At 35.7% G+C, this 17479-nt stretch overlaps 1 protein-coding gene across 2 annotated transcripts in view; it reads left to right on the top strand.

Moving 5' to 3' along the window:
* Nucleotides 1-17479, top strand: part of INTS8 (integrator complex subunit 8) — a 50548-nt gene that overhangs the window by 31006 nt on the left and 2063 nt on the right. For both annotated transcript variants that reach the window (XM_019713349.3, XM_074316844.2), the window contains 11 exons: nucleotides 15-136; nucleotides 4348-4532; nucleotides 4933-4966; nucleotides 5616-5672; nucleotides 5751-5812; nucleotides 11722-11840; nucleotides 13158-13261; nucleotides 14058-14108; nucleotides 15613-15686; nucleotides 15766-15830; nucleotides 15953-15996. In XM_019713349.3, the coding sequence (XP_019568908.2) occupies nucleotides 15-136; nucleotides 4348-4532; nucleotides 4933-4966; nucleotides 5616-5672; nucleotides 5751-5812; nucleotides 11722-11840; nucleotides 13158-13261; nucleotides 14058-14108; nucleotides 15613-15686; nucleotides 15766-15830; nucleotides 15953-15996 (917 nt within the window). The remainder of the gene's footprint in view (nucleotides 1-14; nucleotides 137-4347; nucleotides 4533-4932; nucleotides 4967-5615; nucleotides 5673-5750; nucleotides 5813-11721; nucleotides 11841-13157; nucleotides 13262-14057; nucleotides 14109-15612; nucleotides 15687-15765; nucleotides 15831-15952; nucleotides 15997-17479) is intronic.

Here is a 17479-nt window from a genome sequence, read left to right as displayed (position 1 = left end):
TCTTTGCTTTTTAGATATTCCTCTTCGTCAAGTTATTGCTGAGGAGTGTGTTGCTTTTATGTTAAACTGGAAGGAAAATGAATACCTTACACTGCAAGTTCCTGCATTTCTGCTTCAGAGCAACCCATATGTAAAGGTAATTTGTGTTTAAATAAAAGAATTATTAGAATGAAATAATTGTACCAATTTTTTGATCTATACTACAATCGGAACTTGTCCATTTTCTATGATTCACTGTAAGATGAGACAAATACTTGTTTGTAGTTAGAAGTATAGGTTTTGATAATTCAGGTACTTGAGTTTGCCCTTCCTAAATATTTTTTTCTAATACCCTATAGTTCATGAGAATGCAAGCAAAAATTATGTAGTTAACAGATAAAATTCTGGTATAATCCTAAGCTTGTGAGAGATGAGTTAGCTTTTGTTGCTGTAAATGATAAAATCAGACTCTAGTTTTAAGCTCTGGAATACACAGACATTACTGGTGTGAACTGACGGATCAGTCAGGGGTGCACTTCACCTTACCCTTTAGAGCCTATTTATTTCTTTGAATTTGATGTGCCTGATTCTTACTAGTATACATGTTCGTTGTCAGTAATTATACCCATGTGAAAGTTCAGTGAACTGATAGTATCTCCTTTCTTAATTATATTGTTCCTATGCAACTGAAAATGCTTCCGGGTGAAGAAAACATCAAAAATAGAGAGAGACTGGAGGTTGTCCCTAAAATTATATCTTTCATGTGTTAATATTATGTATACCCTAAATAGGTAGTGGGCTTTTCTCCCCTTTCTGGTCTTGTAGTTAAAACAAAACAAAACTTTTAGTAATGTAACATTTTTTTGCATACATTTGTTCCTTCAGGTTTCCTTATTCCTTTCTTATTGTTTGTATCACCTTTTGTTACTCTTCATCTACCCTCATCTCATGTTTAGTATATAGTCCCTTAATTGGATGGTTACCTGGGAACTCTTAAAAGACTGTATCAGTTTTTTACATTTGTCTTTGATTATTTGTTTCTTCCTCTTTATTTCGTGTATGTCCTTTTAAAAACTGAGCTCATTTCATTTCAACCCTTTGAAGACTTACTGATTTCTTTTGTTTTTTCCTCCTTTTTGTCTTCTTTACAATTGTTCATAAACATTTATGATCATACTTAAATCCTTCTTTTTGGAATTTCAGACATTGGATGATACCTGTTTTTCTGGTGAACTTCCTGTGACATGAGTTCCTAATATCTAGGGTACTTGTGGGTTTATGCCCATCAGTGTCCCCTTAGTCTTTAGTAAACGCGCAGATGAGAGAATCATTTTGTTCCAAGACCATAATTTCCACTTAGAACTGTAGCTTGTTGCTTAGTGTTAAGGCAGTACAGTTTCTTTCTTCACTTTCCTTAGCTGTGAATTCTGTGGAGCTGCGCCCCAGGAGAGATGGGTGCATGTTTGAAGGCCTACAATGTGGAAAGGCACAGGATATTGTGTTGTAGGTTTCCTAACCTTGGTCTAGGTTATCTCACTGCTTCCTGTAGTGCCCTCTGATCCAGCCCGAAAGGAGGAAGGATTTGTGATGACCTTACTGAAGAGTCCCTGAGGCAGCTCGTTGTCTCATCTGGGTTAGGGTTTTGTGTGTTCCCATTCCTAGGTGGCCCATTGCTCCCTTGTTAATGTCAAGAAAAAAGGAATCAGAGAAAGAAGTCTAAAGTAAGGGATTGTGTTTTGGAAATAATACAATTTGGAGTAGTTAATAAACTTTGAATTTGGTCTGTAGGAGAAAGTCTGGAAGGATATTAGGATTTTAAGAGTTATTATCTCTGGGTAGTGGAATATTAGCTGATTTTAATTTTATTTTCCATTCTGTTACTTATTTTCTTCATTTGAATATTGATTATATAATCACAAAAAAAAGAAATCTTAAGCATGTGACTAAAATATATCCTTTTGAAATAATACAGACCTGTCCAGTCTCCCCTTTGGATCGGGATGGGAAGCAGTGTAGTGCATTGGAAAGTACACAGGATGTATGGGCACCTGGATTAAAAAAGACTAGGAGGAGGAAGAGGGGCTGGTGGTAATAGCAGTAATAGTAGGGGATAAAGACCCAAGTGTTTAATATGGACTATATAACATTTTAAAGTGTGAGAGCTTCTCCTTCTCCAGTTTCCTCTCCTCTCCCCTGCTCCTTGTCATGCCAGCTTTGTGCCGGCACTGCCAGGAGTACTCGCAGGTCCCTATACACACCATGCTGTCTCATGTTTGTGCATTCATGCACGTGCTGTTTGTTGACTTAGCTGGATACCCTGCCTGTTTGTGTGGTTTCTTTGAAGCTTTCCTATATTCCTTTCTCCGCAACAAATAAATCACTTTCTCCTCTTGTTGCCTTTGTGCTCTTGTACTGGTCCTGCTACTGTTGTACTGTGGACGTATTTTGTTGTGCTTATACTGTATAATAAATTATTTGTTCACCTGTCTGTCTTCCCTCTAAAACAGTGATCTTCTTGAAAACAGTTAATTTTTGCATTCTCAGTGCTTTACTAGATGCTCAGGAATGTATGTGAAATTCAGTTGACTTGGGGTCTAAGACCTGAAAATTCTCATTTTTAATTAAGTAAATTTACTTAATGTAGTGACCTTCAACTAAGTATGTGATTCCTGATGACAGAAATGAATTTGAGACAAGGAGCTACAATAGCCTTGCATTGTACTGCAGTAAGTAACTGCATATATAGTGATCCTCGTCAGAGAAGAGACTGTGTTCAGTAAGCATGCAGGATGAAATGTTCTACTAGACCGTGGACCTCTGATATCCTTTATAGCATAGCCAGGGTTTTTACATAATTTTCACTAGGTTTAGGAAGCACCAGTATTCTTGTAAATTTTCTTAGGTATGATCATGGAGTTGTGTTATGTAGGAGACTGTCCTTGTCTTTAGAAGATACATATTGAAGTGTTTAGGAGTGAAATCTTGTGTCTGCAACTTACTTTAATTAATGAACAGTATGTGTAGATACATATAAAACAAATATGGCAGAATATTCAAAATAAGTCAAGTGTACGGGTATTTATTGAACTATTCTTTCAATTTTTTTGTGTTTGAAGTTTTTTATTACGAAAGAATTTGGGGGAAAAGCACCAATTTTCATCTTTGTTATAATACTGCCTCTTTCTTAAGCCACCTTAAGAAGCAATGGGACCCCATGATTAACATTTTCTAGGTCCAGTTAGGGAACTGGGGTTTCCTAATGGACTTGAGATTATCCTTGCCACCTCACCCTCTAAAAGAGCAACGATGTGTAAGATTTAATAGGAACAAAGGATAAAGGGGTCTCTCTTGCTTTGAAATTATAGAGGGAAAGAAATGCTGAATTTGGTATAAGTCTGATTTTTTTCTCTACATTTTGGGCCTTTCTACATCTTTGGGCCTTAAGGCTGCTTTAATTTGGATCACTCCTAAAAGGTTTTCAGGAATCTGTCCTTTAATTCTGCCTCCAGAGAAAAGTTGCTCTAAGTTTTGTTCTCTTACTCTGCCAACTTTAATATTTATGTTTTTTCCCTTATTTTTTCATTAAGAAAGAAAATTTTTTTTTTAAAGATTTTTTATTAGGGAAGGGGAATAGGACTTTTATTGGGGAACAGGATGTACTTCCAGGATTTTTTTCCAAGTCAAGTTTTTGTCCTTTCAATCATAATTGTGGAGGGTGCAGTTCAGCCCCAGGTCCAGTTGCCGCTGTTAGTTGCAGGGGACATAGCCCACCATCCCTTGCAGGAGTCGAACCGGTAACCTTGTGGTTGAGAGCCCACTGGCCCATGTGGGAATCGAACTGACAGCCTTCAGCGTTAGGGGCATGGAGCTCCAACCGCCTGAGCCACTGGGCTGGCCAAGAAAAATTTTTAAATGATTAAAGTGTGTGTGTGTATAACATTTAAGCGCTATGTAGATCTCATCTCTGGGCTTTTACCACAGTTAACGTTGTGGTGTATACATTTCATGACACTTTTTTTTTAAAGCAGGATCATACTGTGTACAATTGGCAACTTGAATTTTTTTTCCACTTACATACCTCTTTGTGTTCTATCAATTTGTTCTCATTAGATTTTAATTGTTTAGACATAATGAGGTTTGTAATTTGGTAAAACTAAAGAATTCACTTCCCTGATCAGATTCAAATATGTCAGTAGACAGTGAGCTCTAAATTCCTCAGTTGTTGGATAGAAGGCACAGCATAAAATGACTGTTCTTGGTATATTGGGCAATTATCCATCTTTCTTTAAGTGTGCCGTAATAGCAGAACTAACGTGTAACATTACAGATTATCTCTTACATATTTCCTGTTTGTTTTTCGTATTATAGCTTGGACAGCTTTTGGCAGCTACAATCAAAGAACTTCCAGGCCCTAAAGAAAGTAGACGGAGTGCTAAAGACCTTTGGGAAGTTGTTGTTCAGATCTGTAGTGTGTCCAGTCAACACAAACGGGGAAATGATGGCAGAGTTAGTTTAATAAAGCAGAGGGAATCTACATTAGGTATAATGTATCGGTATGTTTTGATCAGTTTATTTTTTGTTATTATAATTGTACTATTTCAAGAACATCTACCATTATTCTTATATACCATAAAGATGGATAATGTAAGAATTCTCTGGTGCTGATATCTGATGGTCTTGTCTAACATGACCACCTTCGGAAATACCTTCTTTTTATATGTTATGAGACTGTTAATCATATGATTAATATATATGGTTGGATAGTACTGAGGATGTCACATGTAATTAGAATAGGGAAAAATTTTTATTACATTAGCATGACAGTAGAATATTGTACTCTTTCATACATTCAGAACTGGAGAGTTAGGAATAAACCACCTATAATTTACATTCTTAGTTTTATTTTTAATTTCTGATATTAAATGTATATACAATTTTTTGTTTTTTTTGTAGGAATGAACTGCTTTCTTTTATCAAAAAATTACGGGTATGTTTTATTAAAAGTTGATCTAATTAATTGCTGTTGCTGATTTTTGTAGAATATGACTAAAAACTATTGAATGCTTAAGTGATGATTATTTAGGTGATCTATTAATGTGCTTTAGTGTTGAGGATGGGATAGTCTGAATGGAGAAATTTATTTTGCGTTATTCTAACCATGTTCTACTGAATGGAACAGGTATTTTTTAAATTGTAAAGAAGTCTTCATAATAGGGCTAGGTGTGTGAAGCCTAGCTTTAATTTTGTTTGATAGGATTAATGTCATGTTTATTTATTGGCCATGACCCAAATTCCATCCTTTATTACTTTAAGGAATAATAAATCAATTTTTTTGTTGTAGCTGGAAGTACTAGTTGGAAAGAGATCTATTTACTCAATTTCAAAAGTCATGTAAGGATTTGAGCATTATAAACCAGACCCTAAGAATGATAATTTTTGTGTAAGTTATATGCCGTAATTTCTTTCATGAAATTAGAAATACAGCTGATCTTTAGTGTGCTCTAAAGTAGATGTAAATTTCAAAAGGGTAAGAACTCTTTTGAAAGAAAATACTTGGTATCCCTGAGGTTGATGGGAGAAATATTTAAAAATATATATATATAATATTTAAGGATTCTGTGTTTTCTTTCCTATAGGAGCCATTGGTTTTGACTATTATTTTGTCACTCTTTGTGAAACTTCACAATGTTCGGGTCAGTATTTCATAACTTCATTAAAAAAAAAAATCTTTGCAATTTCCTTTTAAATCACACTTTTTTTTTTTTTTAAAGGAGGACATTGTGAATGATATTACAGCTGAACACATTTCTATTTGGCCATCCTCCATCCCCAAGTAAGTATTCTGGCTTACATTTTATTAAATTATTTATGTATTTAGAACCATTGAGAATGATGTAACCTTGAATAATTTAATTAAAAATCTACAATCTGTTAAGATTCTATAGCTAACTTTGTGTTTATTATAGTAATTCTCTTCCAAAAAATGTGGATAAGGCATAACTCTTAAGAGCTAAGGTTTACCAGCCTTAGTAGAACAGAAGATCTCTAGTCCTGATTACATGTCACAGGGTATAATTAAAAAATCAAGACTAACGAAAGAATGACTTTCTGTCAAGTTTCCAGCATCTTATCTCTTTTGCAAATACCTATTTGAAAATTATTTTTTGTAATTCTTTGTGGGTCTCTTCTAACACTGATTATCAGAGACTCCCAATCCCTTTTAGTTGCCTTTAATTAAGAAGCTCTTTAATTACTTCATGACATCTTCTCCTGTCTACAGCCATACCACCCTGAATGCGCCTGATCTCTGAAGCTAAGCAGGGTTGGGCCTGGTTACTACTTGGATGGGAGAAATCTTCATCCTTACTTTTATCACCTGAGACTCACAATAAGATGATGGGAATTTTTTTAGGGAAGAAGAAAGTGTACTTTTTCTGGAATAAGAAACCTTTTACATTTTCCTCTTCCCACACATAGCATTGATACTTCTCATTCAGGAGAATCCATGTCCATTTGTTTACTCACAGAAGTTACTTTTCTTTTTTTTAAAAGATTTTATTGGGGAAGGGGAACAGGACTTTATTGCGTAACAGTGTGTACTTCCAGGTCTTTTTCCAAGTCAAGTTGTTGTCCTTTCAATCTTACTTGTGGAGGGCGCAGTTCAGCTCCAGGTCCAGTTGCCGTTGTTAGTTGCAGGGGGCACAGCCCACCATCCCTTGCGGGAGTCGAATGGGCAACCTTGTGGTTGAGAGGATGCGCTCCAACCTACTGAGTCAGTGGCAGCTCTGCTCAGGGTACCGTGTTCAATATTAGTTGCAGGGGGCGGAGCCCCCCATCCCTTGTGGGAGTCGAGGAGTCAGTCGAACCAGCAACCTTGTGGTTGAGAACCCACTGGCACATGTGGGAATCCAACTGGCAGCCTTCAGCATTAGAAGCATGGAGCTCCAACCACCTGAGCCACCGGGCTGGCCCCAGAAGTTATTTTTCCTTCTCTCCCTCTCCCCTAGTTGTCTTAACTTTGTGCCTGAAGGGCAGGTCCTAGGCCTTTATTGCTTTTAGTGACATCTTTGAAGAAGAAAAGATTTCAGTAGGTAGGGGAACAGGCAATAGAATGAGAGTAATTTGCTTCCATCTCAGTCTTCGAGATTAGAAGCAGTTCTATATTTCATATAGGGATTGAATGGTCAAAAATGGGTGAGTGACCCTTCCCTCCACCTACTGAGGCTTTTTCCCCAAAGGAGCACCATGCTTCATGAAGCAAATGTGCACACTTCACAGCGGTTTTTTTTTGCTTTGTTTTGTTTTTTAAGATTTTTATTGGGGAAGGGGAACAGAACTTTATTGGGGAATAGTGTGTACTTCCAGGACTTTTTTCCAAGTCAAGTTGTTGTCCTTTCAGTCTTAGTTGTGGAGGGTGCCATTCAGCTTCAAGTTGTTCTTTCAGTCCTAGTTGTGGAGGGCGCAGCTCAGCTCCAGGTCCAGTTGCCGTTGCTAGTTGCAGGGGGCACAGCCCACCATTCCTTGCGGGAGTCGAACCTGCAACCTCGTGGTTGAGAGGATGCGCTCCAACCAACTGAGCCATCTGGGAGGCAGCTCAGCTCAAGGTGCTGTGTTCAATCTTAGTTGCAGGGGGCAGAGCCCACCATCCCTTGTGGGACTCGAGGAATTAAACTGGCAACCTTGTGGTTGAGAGCCCACTGGCCCAAGTGGGAATCGAACCGGCAGTCTTCAGAGTTAGGAGCATGGAGCTCTAACCGCCTGAGCCACCGGGCCGGCCCCACTTCACAGCTTTTTGACTGCAGATTTTTATATAACATTAGTTTATTAGATAGTTCAAGAATCAGATAGAGACCATTTTGCCTTTTTAGTTGGTGGTTGTAATACCTCTGTAGTGTTACTAAGTTGGTGCAAAGGTAATTGCAGTTTTTGGGGTTATTTTTAACCTTTTAAACAGCAATTACTTTTACACCAACCTAATACTTTGGCCTAATTTTAAGCTGTAAACTAATGATTGATTTTCAGTGTGTGTTTATTAAAATGAACAAAAAGAATGGTTTACTGTAGAGGTTCTGAGCCAGACTTGTAGGGTTTGAGTCCCAGCTACTCCAGTTATCAGGTATATGAGCTTGGATAAGTTGCTTTCTGTGCCAGTTTCCTCATCTGTAAAGTGGGTATATGAATAATACCTACCTCAGAATTGTGAGGATTAAGCAAGTTAATACATTTTCTAAACTAAATTTTTGGAATAAGGACTGGCACATACCGTGCTTCCCCAAAAATAAGACCTAGCCAGCCGATGAGCTGTAATGTGTCTTTTGGAGCAAAAATTATATGCAAGTCCCAGTATAGTATAATATAGTATAATATAGTATAATAAATATAATAAATATAATAAATATAATTAATATAATTAATATAATATAATATAATATAATATAATATAATATAATATAATATAATATAATAATAAATACTGGGTATAATATATAATATAATACCCGGTCTTACATAATATAATACCCAGGGATAAGACCGGGTCTTACATTAATTTTTGCTCCAAAACACATTACAGCTGATTGTCCGGCTAGGTCTTATTTTCGGGGAAACATGGAAGTAGGCTTAACTATTATGTTCATGGTAAAATTACTTGAATGTAATTCAAGAGAAAATAAAATATGACTAAACATTTGACCAGAAGAAGTATTTTCTTGGGCAAGAGGCTTTATTGACTCCAAGAATAGTGTGAGAATAGCATGGGTAAAGTATTACCAAAATTGATTGTATGTAGATAGAATTCTTAGACTTGATAGCATTTTTAAAATTTCTACAAAATCATAAACCAGATTAACTCATTTAGTTTTAAATAAATAATTGGGTCTTTGCTCATAATACCATAATTCCTTTCCCACTACCCTGTTTCCCCGAAAATAAGACGTAGCCGGACAATCAGCTGTAATGTGTCTTTTGGAGCAAAAATTAATGTAAGACCTGGTCTTACATAAGACGGTATTATATCATATTATATTAGACCAGGTATTATATTATACCTGGTATTCTATTCTAATATTATTATATTAGGTCTTATATAAGACCTGGTCTTTACTATGACTTTTATTATTTATTTTTGCTCCAAAAGACACATTAGAGCTGATTGTCCAGCTAGGTCTTATTTTTTGGGAAACACAATATACTTAGAGCAGTGATATTTGGTATAGTCTAACCCCTCAGGACAGAGGTATTTTGTCCAAGTTCATCTTGTAAATGATAGAGCCAGTACTTGAACCTCATGTGTGTCTGCATCCAGAGCCTGTGTTCTCTACCATTGTGCCTTACTCCAGGGAGTGGGAGCCATCAGCTGTGTAACTTGGGTGCTGGCCTGGCTTTTATCTTCCATTTCATCTTCTAATTCTGTATCTCAAGACTTCCAGGTTTAACCAGACTCAGAGCAGCTGGCCTGTTTCCCTACCCTTTTTTTGATTCTCTTACTGCTGTCAAATGCACTGAAGGCGTACCCTTGCCACATCCAGCTCCTAATCCCGTGATGGCCAGTGAAACTAACGAAGGGGAGCGAGTCACTCTTACAAGAAGCCACAGGCTGGATTTAAGGCCACATAGCAGTACTGTTAGTGTTTGAGCCCTTGTTGTTCTGTGTTTTTTTCTTTTTCTTTATTTTAATTAAAGTTTATTGAGGTGACAATTGTTAGTAAAGTTACATAGATTTCAGGTGTACAATTCTGTATTACATCATCTACAAATCCCATTGTGTGTTCATCACCCAGAGTCAGTTCTTCTTCCATCACCATATATTTGATCCCCTTTACCCTCATCTACCACCCTCCTCCCCCCTTACCCTCTGGTAACCACTAAACTGTTGTCTGTGTCTATGAGTTTTTGTTTCTCATTTGTTTGTCTTGTTCTTCTGTTGTTTCTGGTTTATATACCACATAATCAGTGAAATCATATGGTTCTCTGTTTTTTCTGTCTGACTTATTTTGCTTAGCATTATAATCTCAAGATCCATCCATGTTGTCACAAATGGTCCTACTTCATCTTTTCTTACCAGCGAATAATATTTCATTGTGTATATATATATTCCACAATTTCTTTATCCATTCATCGATCGAAGGACATTTTGGTTGTTTCCATGTCTTGGCCACCGTAAATAAAGCTGCAGTGAACATTGGAGCACTTGTATCTTTAGGGATAAATGTTTTCAGATTTTTTGGGTAGATACCCAGGAGAGGGATTGCTGGGTCATATGGCAATTCTATTCATAATTTTTTGAGGAACCTCCACACTGCCTTCCGTAACGGCTGCACCAGTCTGCATTCCCACCAACAGTGTATGAGGGTTCCTTTTTCTCTACAGCCTCTCCAACATTTGTTACTATTTGTCTTGTTGATGATAGCCATTCTAACTGGGGTGAGGTGATATCTCATTGTGGTTTTGATTTGCATTTCTCTGATGATTAGTGATGTTGAGCATTTTTTCATATGTCTATTTGCCATTTGTATGTCCTCTTTGGAGAAATGTCTCTCCAGGTCCTCTGCCCATTTTTCAATTGGGTTCTTTGTTTTTTGTTGTTGAGTTGCATGAGTTCTTGTATATTTTGGATATTAGTCCCTTATCGGAGGCACTGTTTGCAAAAATCTCCCATTCAGTTGGTTGCTTCTTTATTTTGTCGATGGTTTCTTTTGCTGTGCAGAAGCTTTTAAGTTTGATATAGTGCCATTCATTTATTTTAGCTTTTACTTCCATTGCCTTTGGAATCAAATTCATAAAATGCTATTTGAACCCAAGGTCCATAAGTTTAGTACCTGTGTTTTCTTCTATGCGGTTTATTGTTTCAGGTCTTATGCTTAAGTCTTTGATTCCTTTTGAATTAATTTTGGTACATGGTGACAGATAGCAGTCCAGTTTCATTCTTTTGCATGTGGCTTTCCAGTTCTCCCAGCACCATTTATTGAAGAGGCTGTCTCTTCTCCATTGTATGTTTTTTGTTTCTTTGTCAAAAATTATCTGTCCATATTTATGTGGTTTTATTTCTGAGTTCTCAGTTCTATTTCACTGGTCAGCTGGTGTCTGTTTTTCTGCGAATACCATGCTGTTTTGATTATTGTTGCCCTGTAGTACAAGCTAAAGTCAGGGATTGTGATACCTCCAGCATCACAAACAAGCTATTAAGATTGCTTTGGCTATTCGCGGTCTTTTGTGGTTCCAAACAAATCTGATGATTTTTTGTTCTATTTCTTTAAAAAATGCCATTGGGATTTTGATGGGGATTGCATTAAATCTGTGAGCCCTTGTTTTTTGTGGTTTCTTCTAGATAACGTAAAAATTAATTGGGGAAATTTTATGAGTTTGTTTCTTTAATTTTGTTACCTGTAAATTGTGCATAAAAAGCAGAGATAGGGGTTTATCCTACCACATTTATATACTTTATATTGTAAAATATCTAAAGATACTTTTTTAGAACGGTCTAGTCAACTTTTTTTGGCATTTTGGAAAAGAAAAAAAAAGAGGAAACAAATCCGGTTGTTTTCAACCCCTTGTAAAAAGTTAGCTTATCACACTTTATCAGATGTAGTTTTGATAGTTTTTATATATTTAATCCTAGTAATGGTTAGCATTATATTTATGGTCACCTAAATTTTGGCTGTGTCTTTTTGTTTTTAATAAATATGTGTATGGAACTTGAAGTTCTCTTAAAATAGAGATTAATTTTCATTGTCTTTTCTTTAGCCTCCAGTCAGTTGACTTTGAAGCTGTCGCAATCACGGTAAAAGAGCTAGTTCAGTATGCCCTCAGCATAAATCCAAACAACCATTCCTGGTTAACAATTCAGGCAGACATTTATTTTGGTAAGTGAGATGTATGGTTGCTTTGTGTTTTGCTTTTGTAACACTTTTAGAATGGAAAATAAAATACATTACACATTTTATTACAGTACTTTATTAAACCTAAGTCTTTTTTTGGCATTATCTAACTCTTCTTCCTAAATAAAAGTAAGAGAGTAAAACTAATTATATGTATGCATTTTTCTCGGTAGAGCCTTTGGTTCCGATGCTTTTAATTTTATATTGACTACCATTTTTTTCTGTTTTGTTTGTTTTTAAATAGTGAATGTTCATTTAGTAAGTTGGTAAAACATTCTTAAGAAAAGGTTAAAGGTTAGCTCGCAGAATTGCTATTTAAAGATTCTGAAATCTGTCCAGGCACTCTTTTTTAAAAAAAAAATTTTAATTAAAATATAGCTAACATATAATACTACTTTCAGGTATACACAATAGTTATTCAACATTTATATACCCAAAGAAATGGTCACCATAAATCCAGCAACCATCTGACACCATTCTATGCTGTCACAATATTACTATGTTCCCTATGCTGTACCTTACATCCCCATGTGTCCAGGCACACTTGATAATTATTTTCATTCCTGGAAATACATTGATACTCTTCCCCCTATTTTCTGTGATAATTTCCAACTTGATTAGAATATTTCTGTTACTATAAAGATCAAATAAAATTTTTGACTGGTATCATTTCATGATCAGTTTTTAAGGAGTTTATTTTTTAAAAGAGAAAGTTCAAAATATAAGAGTAGAGAGAATGGTATAATGAACCCACCTGTATTTGCCACCCAGCTCTAACAGTAATTAATTCACGGCCAGTCTCATTTCATCTGTACCCTCACCTACATTAATCCTGCTGTCTCTCAGATTATTTTTGAAGCAGACAGTTGCCAGTTTTAATGCTCATTTTCACCCCAACCCCCAAAAGGATTTATTATTAAGTTCTTAATATCTATATTTAGAATAGATTTACTGATTATAAACTGCCTCAGAAAGTTAAGATACGTTTCTAGTGAACATTTGGAAAATACCTCCAAATACTAAATTCTGTACTAATACGTTTGTCAAGAAATCTGAGCTAAATTTTTGTGTAATCAGTTTTAGAAAGCAAAGAATCTATTATATTGCTTCTTCAAAGTGATTGAAAAAATAAAGGCAATTTTTTTTCAGTGTTGTCCTGGTTAAGTTTTATCCCTAGGTCTGTGATTTGAATCTACTTTTATCAACTCACAAATACCTAACTTCACAAAAGAGGCCCTGTCTTTTCTTTTTAATCGATAGATCCAATGGTAGGTAATTCTTTATCTCTGTTTTCTACTCCAGCAACAAATCAGTATTCGGCAGCTCTTCACTATTACCTCCAGGCTGGAGCTGTGTGTTCTGATTTCTTTAATAAGGCTGTACCCCCTGATGTTTACACAGACCAAGTAAGTTTTTGTTGGCTTTTTTTTTTTGTCTTGTCTACCTTTAAATGTTCTTCCTGAGTCACTTTTGGGTGAGTGTGTTCATTTCCGTTTGTGATGGTAACTCTCAAAACTGATTGCTGGAGACTAGATCGCTCTCCATATTTCTAATGCCCACAGTCATTGCTGCTTTGATTTTCCAAAACACTTGAAACTCAGCCTGTCCAAAACTAATTTCAGCCCCTTGCCTTACCAGTCTCCCCTTCTGGTGACCACCTGTCCGCCCTGCAAAAAACCCCGTCACAATACCAGACACCTTTCTTTAACCATTTGAGTTGACTAAGCCCAAATACTGAGTGCCATCCTCTTTTCTTGACTGACCCGACCCTCCTATCAACATTCCAATCAGCCTTCAAGGTGTATTGACTCTCCCTCCTAAATCTTGAATTTTATTAATTTCTGTCGATATGCATTGCTCTTTCCTCTGGTTTAGACCACCAGTATCATAATTTAAAAGAAGTAGCATTTTTTTAAATACTTATGGCTTTTGAAATAAGATTTTAAATTTTTTAGTAACTATTTTTTTAGTTAATAAATTGTATTTATTAATTATTTAAAAAACAAATATATATTCTGCTATGGTTGGGAGTTTTGTAAAAATGGACAATCCGTGTGCATACTCAACCTCCCCCTGTAGACATCCCACATCAGAATATACATTTGCGACAGTTGATGTTAATTTTTTAAATAATTTATTAGTTTTTTAAATTAGTTTTTAGTTTTTTCAATAATCATTTTAAAAATAGAATTATTTTTATAGGTAATAAAAAGAATGATGAAGTGCTGTTCTTTGCTGAATTGCCACACACAGGTTAGTTTATCATATTATAATGATATATTTTCATGTGTATTAGAGTTTATAATAAACATAAAGCATTGCACTGGGAAGTAGCTTTTATTTTCCTTATAATTGTTTAAGTTTATGGTATTTAGAATTCGGCATATTGTTTTTTTCAGTAGTTTATAGAATTTTAACTAAAATGAAAGTGTGAGTTAGAAAACATTGATCTTTGAACCTTCCAAATGGAAAAGAAGCATGCTCAAGTATGTTTTTTTATGTATAAGAGTAGATATATACATTAGTTATTAGGGAAAATCAACACCACAGTGAGATACATACCACTTCACACTCACTAGGATGGCTGTAATTCAAAGACAGACAGTAACGTGTTGGTGAAGATGTAGAGAAATTGGAACCCTCATATGCTGGTAGGAATATAAAATGGGGCAACCATTTTGGAAAACAGTTTGGCAGTTCCTCAAAAAATTAAAAATAGAATTACCATATCACTCAGCAATTCTCCTAGGTATATAACCAAGATGATAGAAAACATATGTCCGTGAAAAATTTGTACATGAATGTTCACAGCAGCATTATTTATAATAGCCAAAAAGTAGAAACAACCCAACTGTTCATCAGCTGATGAATGGATAAACAAAATTTGGTATATACATACAATGAAATATTGTTCAGCCATCAAAAGCAGTGAAGTATTGATACATGCTGTGACAGGGATGAATCTTGCAAGTGTTATGTTGAGTGAAAAAAGCCAGATACGAGAGGCTATTATATGCTGCCATTCATATGAAATGTCCAGCATAGGCAAATCTGTGGAATCAGAATGGAGATTAGTGGTTTCCAGAGACTTGGGGGAGGAGAGTGACTGTCAACGGGTATGCAGTTTTGTGGGGGAGTACATGAGGGACAATAATGAAAGTATTTTGGAATTTGATAGTGATGATTGTACAACTTGGTGAATATACTGAAAACCACTGAATTTTGCACTCTAAAAGGATGAATTTTATGGTATGTGAATTATATTAAAAATTTTTAAATATTTAAAAAAGAAATCGGCATCATGATCTCCATAACTTGATCGCAGTGGATCTGTTTTCTGTGTTAAGCAGACTGGCAACCTAAATTTTTCCAAAATGAACTTCTCTGTGTTTGCCAGCTGTAAAAGGTTTAATCATGTGTTCTGTATGTCCTTGAATGTCATGACACTTGGTTGGCAGTTTTCCATTCCCTTCAGTTTTTCTGACCTGGCTTTTTGCCAAATAAAGCTCTGAAAATTTAGGATTTAGATCACCAATGAAGAAAAGGCAGACAGACACTTGTGTAAAAGTTTTTGCAATTAAATTTGAACAAAGTCCATCAATACAAGCTGATTCACACAGTGTGATCTGCAAAGCCTCTTGAGTGATATTTTCTTGATATAAGAAGCATTAAAAATTACCCCCCCCAAAAAAAAACCCAAGAGAGTCATAGTTGACACTAGTTACATGAAATCATTTTCAAATCTTTGTTTATGTAGGTGGCAATTTTATGTCAGTTCCTCAGAGAAATTGATTACAAAACAGCCTTTAAATCACTGCAGGAACAAAACAGGTATGAATGATTTTAAAATAAAATGAAGTTGAAATTTTTCTACTTAAGAAAGAGGAAGTAACCGAATTCTGTTTTTCAGTCATGATGCTATGGACTCCTACTATGACTACATATGGGATGTTACCATTTTGGAATACCTGACTTGTATCCTTTCATCAACATATGTGATATTAGTTTTATTTCTGTAAATTAAAGAAGTATTTAATATGATGTATTAAATAGTATCTAATAGTATCACATTTATTATTCTTAACTGATTTATTTAGATCTTCATCATAAAAGAGGAGAAACAGATAAAAGACAAATTGCAGTAAGTTATTTTATGCCTTTCTTCAATGATGTACTTAATTACCCTAATATTGAACCATTAAGATTTGGACCAATCAAAAAGATTTTGTGTGCCTAATTACTGCCAAAATTTGGTTATCAGTGTTTACTTTTTAAAAGATCCTATTTTGATCATAGAGCTTTTACATCTAGTCATCTAGTTTATTCCATATTGAAATGTTAGATCGTGTCATCTCTCTGCTCCAGACGTTTAAATGGTTTCCCACCTCACACAACGCTGAAGTCCATACAGTGCCTATAAGACCACATATGACCTGACTTCTAGCTGCCTATCTGACTCCCCCTTCCTAACTTCTGCTACACTAGTACTCCTACTCTTCCTCGAATACATCAAGAACATTCATCACCTTGAAGGACTTTTGAAATTTTCCTTTCCAGGAACATTCTTTAACTTCTCTCAGGTCTTTCCTCAAATATTACCTTCTTAGTAATCATCCTTTCCTGACCATATTATGAAATTGCAATGTCTTTCCCCCTTTTCCCTCTAATACTCTTATTCTCATTTCCCTATAAAAATTTTTCTCCATACCTACATCTGACATACTACGTATTTACTTATTTATTGGCTATTTCCCCATGAGGGTAGCGACTTGGTTTTGTCATAGCTGATACTTAGAATGGTGCTTGGCACATGATAGATGCTCGATAGTTACAGAATAGATGAATTGTTTATTGAAATTTGACTTATGAGCCAAAACATTACAGATTTTATGGCCATTTTTACTTGCCTAACATTTGCTGCATCAGTATCACCATAGATACTTTCTCTTCACTCATGTTTATAAAGGTATATGCTGTTTATTAAGTGTCTTTTAAAGCTTTGTACTTGGACCAAATTGTATAGCCATCAGTTAGAGGATAGTAGCATCTTCAAAAACAAAACAATAGAAAGGAATAAGAACATGAAGCTAGATCCACTTGATTTGAGGCTACTCATTCTCCCATATTTCCAATTTATCCAGGGCTGAAACGCAGTAGTGAAGATTTCCTAGTTCCATGATGCTATTTCCAAACCATCTCTCCTTGTATCATTTTTTAAGCCCTTTCTCCTACGAAGCTTTTACCTACCTCCTTACTCCCTTACTCAAGCAACTTCCTGGTTATTCCTCTACATGCATCAAAAGATCTGTGATCCATGTATCCAGCACCCCGAGTTTTATAAGTTCAATGTCATCCTTACCCTGCATCAGCCACTCAGTATCACAGCCATGTGTTACTGTCAGTCACAATTGTTCTAAGAATCTGTCTCTTATTTCTTGGCTTCCATGTTCCTTGTGATCAGTGTGATGTTCAAGTTCATGGCCAATTTTTCCCTAGACTCTCAGCCCTTCCCAGCTTCCCTTCCTTCCCTACTCACCAAGAGTACATCAAATACCACTCTGTGAACCTCAGAAATCTGATTCAGTCGGTCTGAGATGAGGCCCTAGAATCTAATTTTTAATTTC

The sequence above is a fragment of the Rhinolophus sinicus genome, chromosome 6 (assembly GCF_057876585.1).
Source record: "Rhinolophus sinicus isolate RSI-liver-muscle chromosome 6, RSI-T2T, whole genome shotgun sequence".
NCBI lineage: Eukaryota > Metazoa > Chordata > Mammalia > Chiroptera > Rhinolophidae > Rhinolophus > Rhinolophus sinicus.
This window is presented reverse-complemented; position numbering and strand designations above follow the sequence as displayed.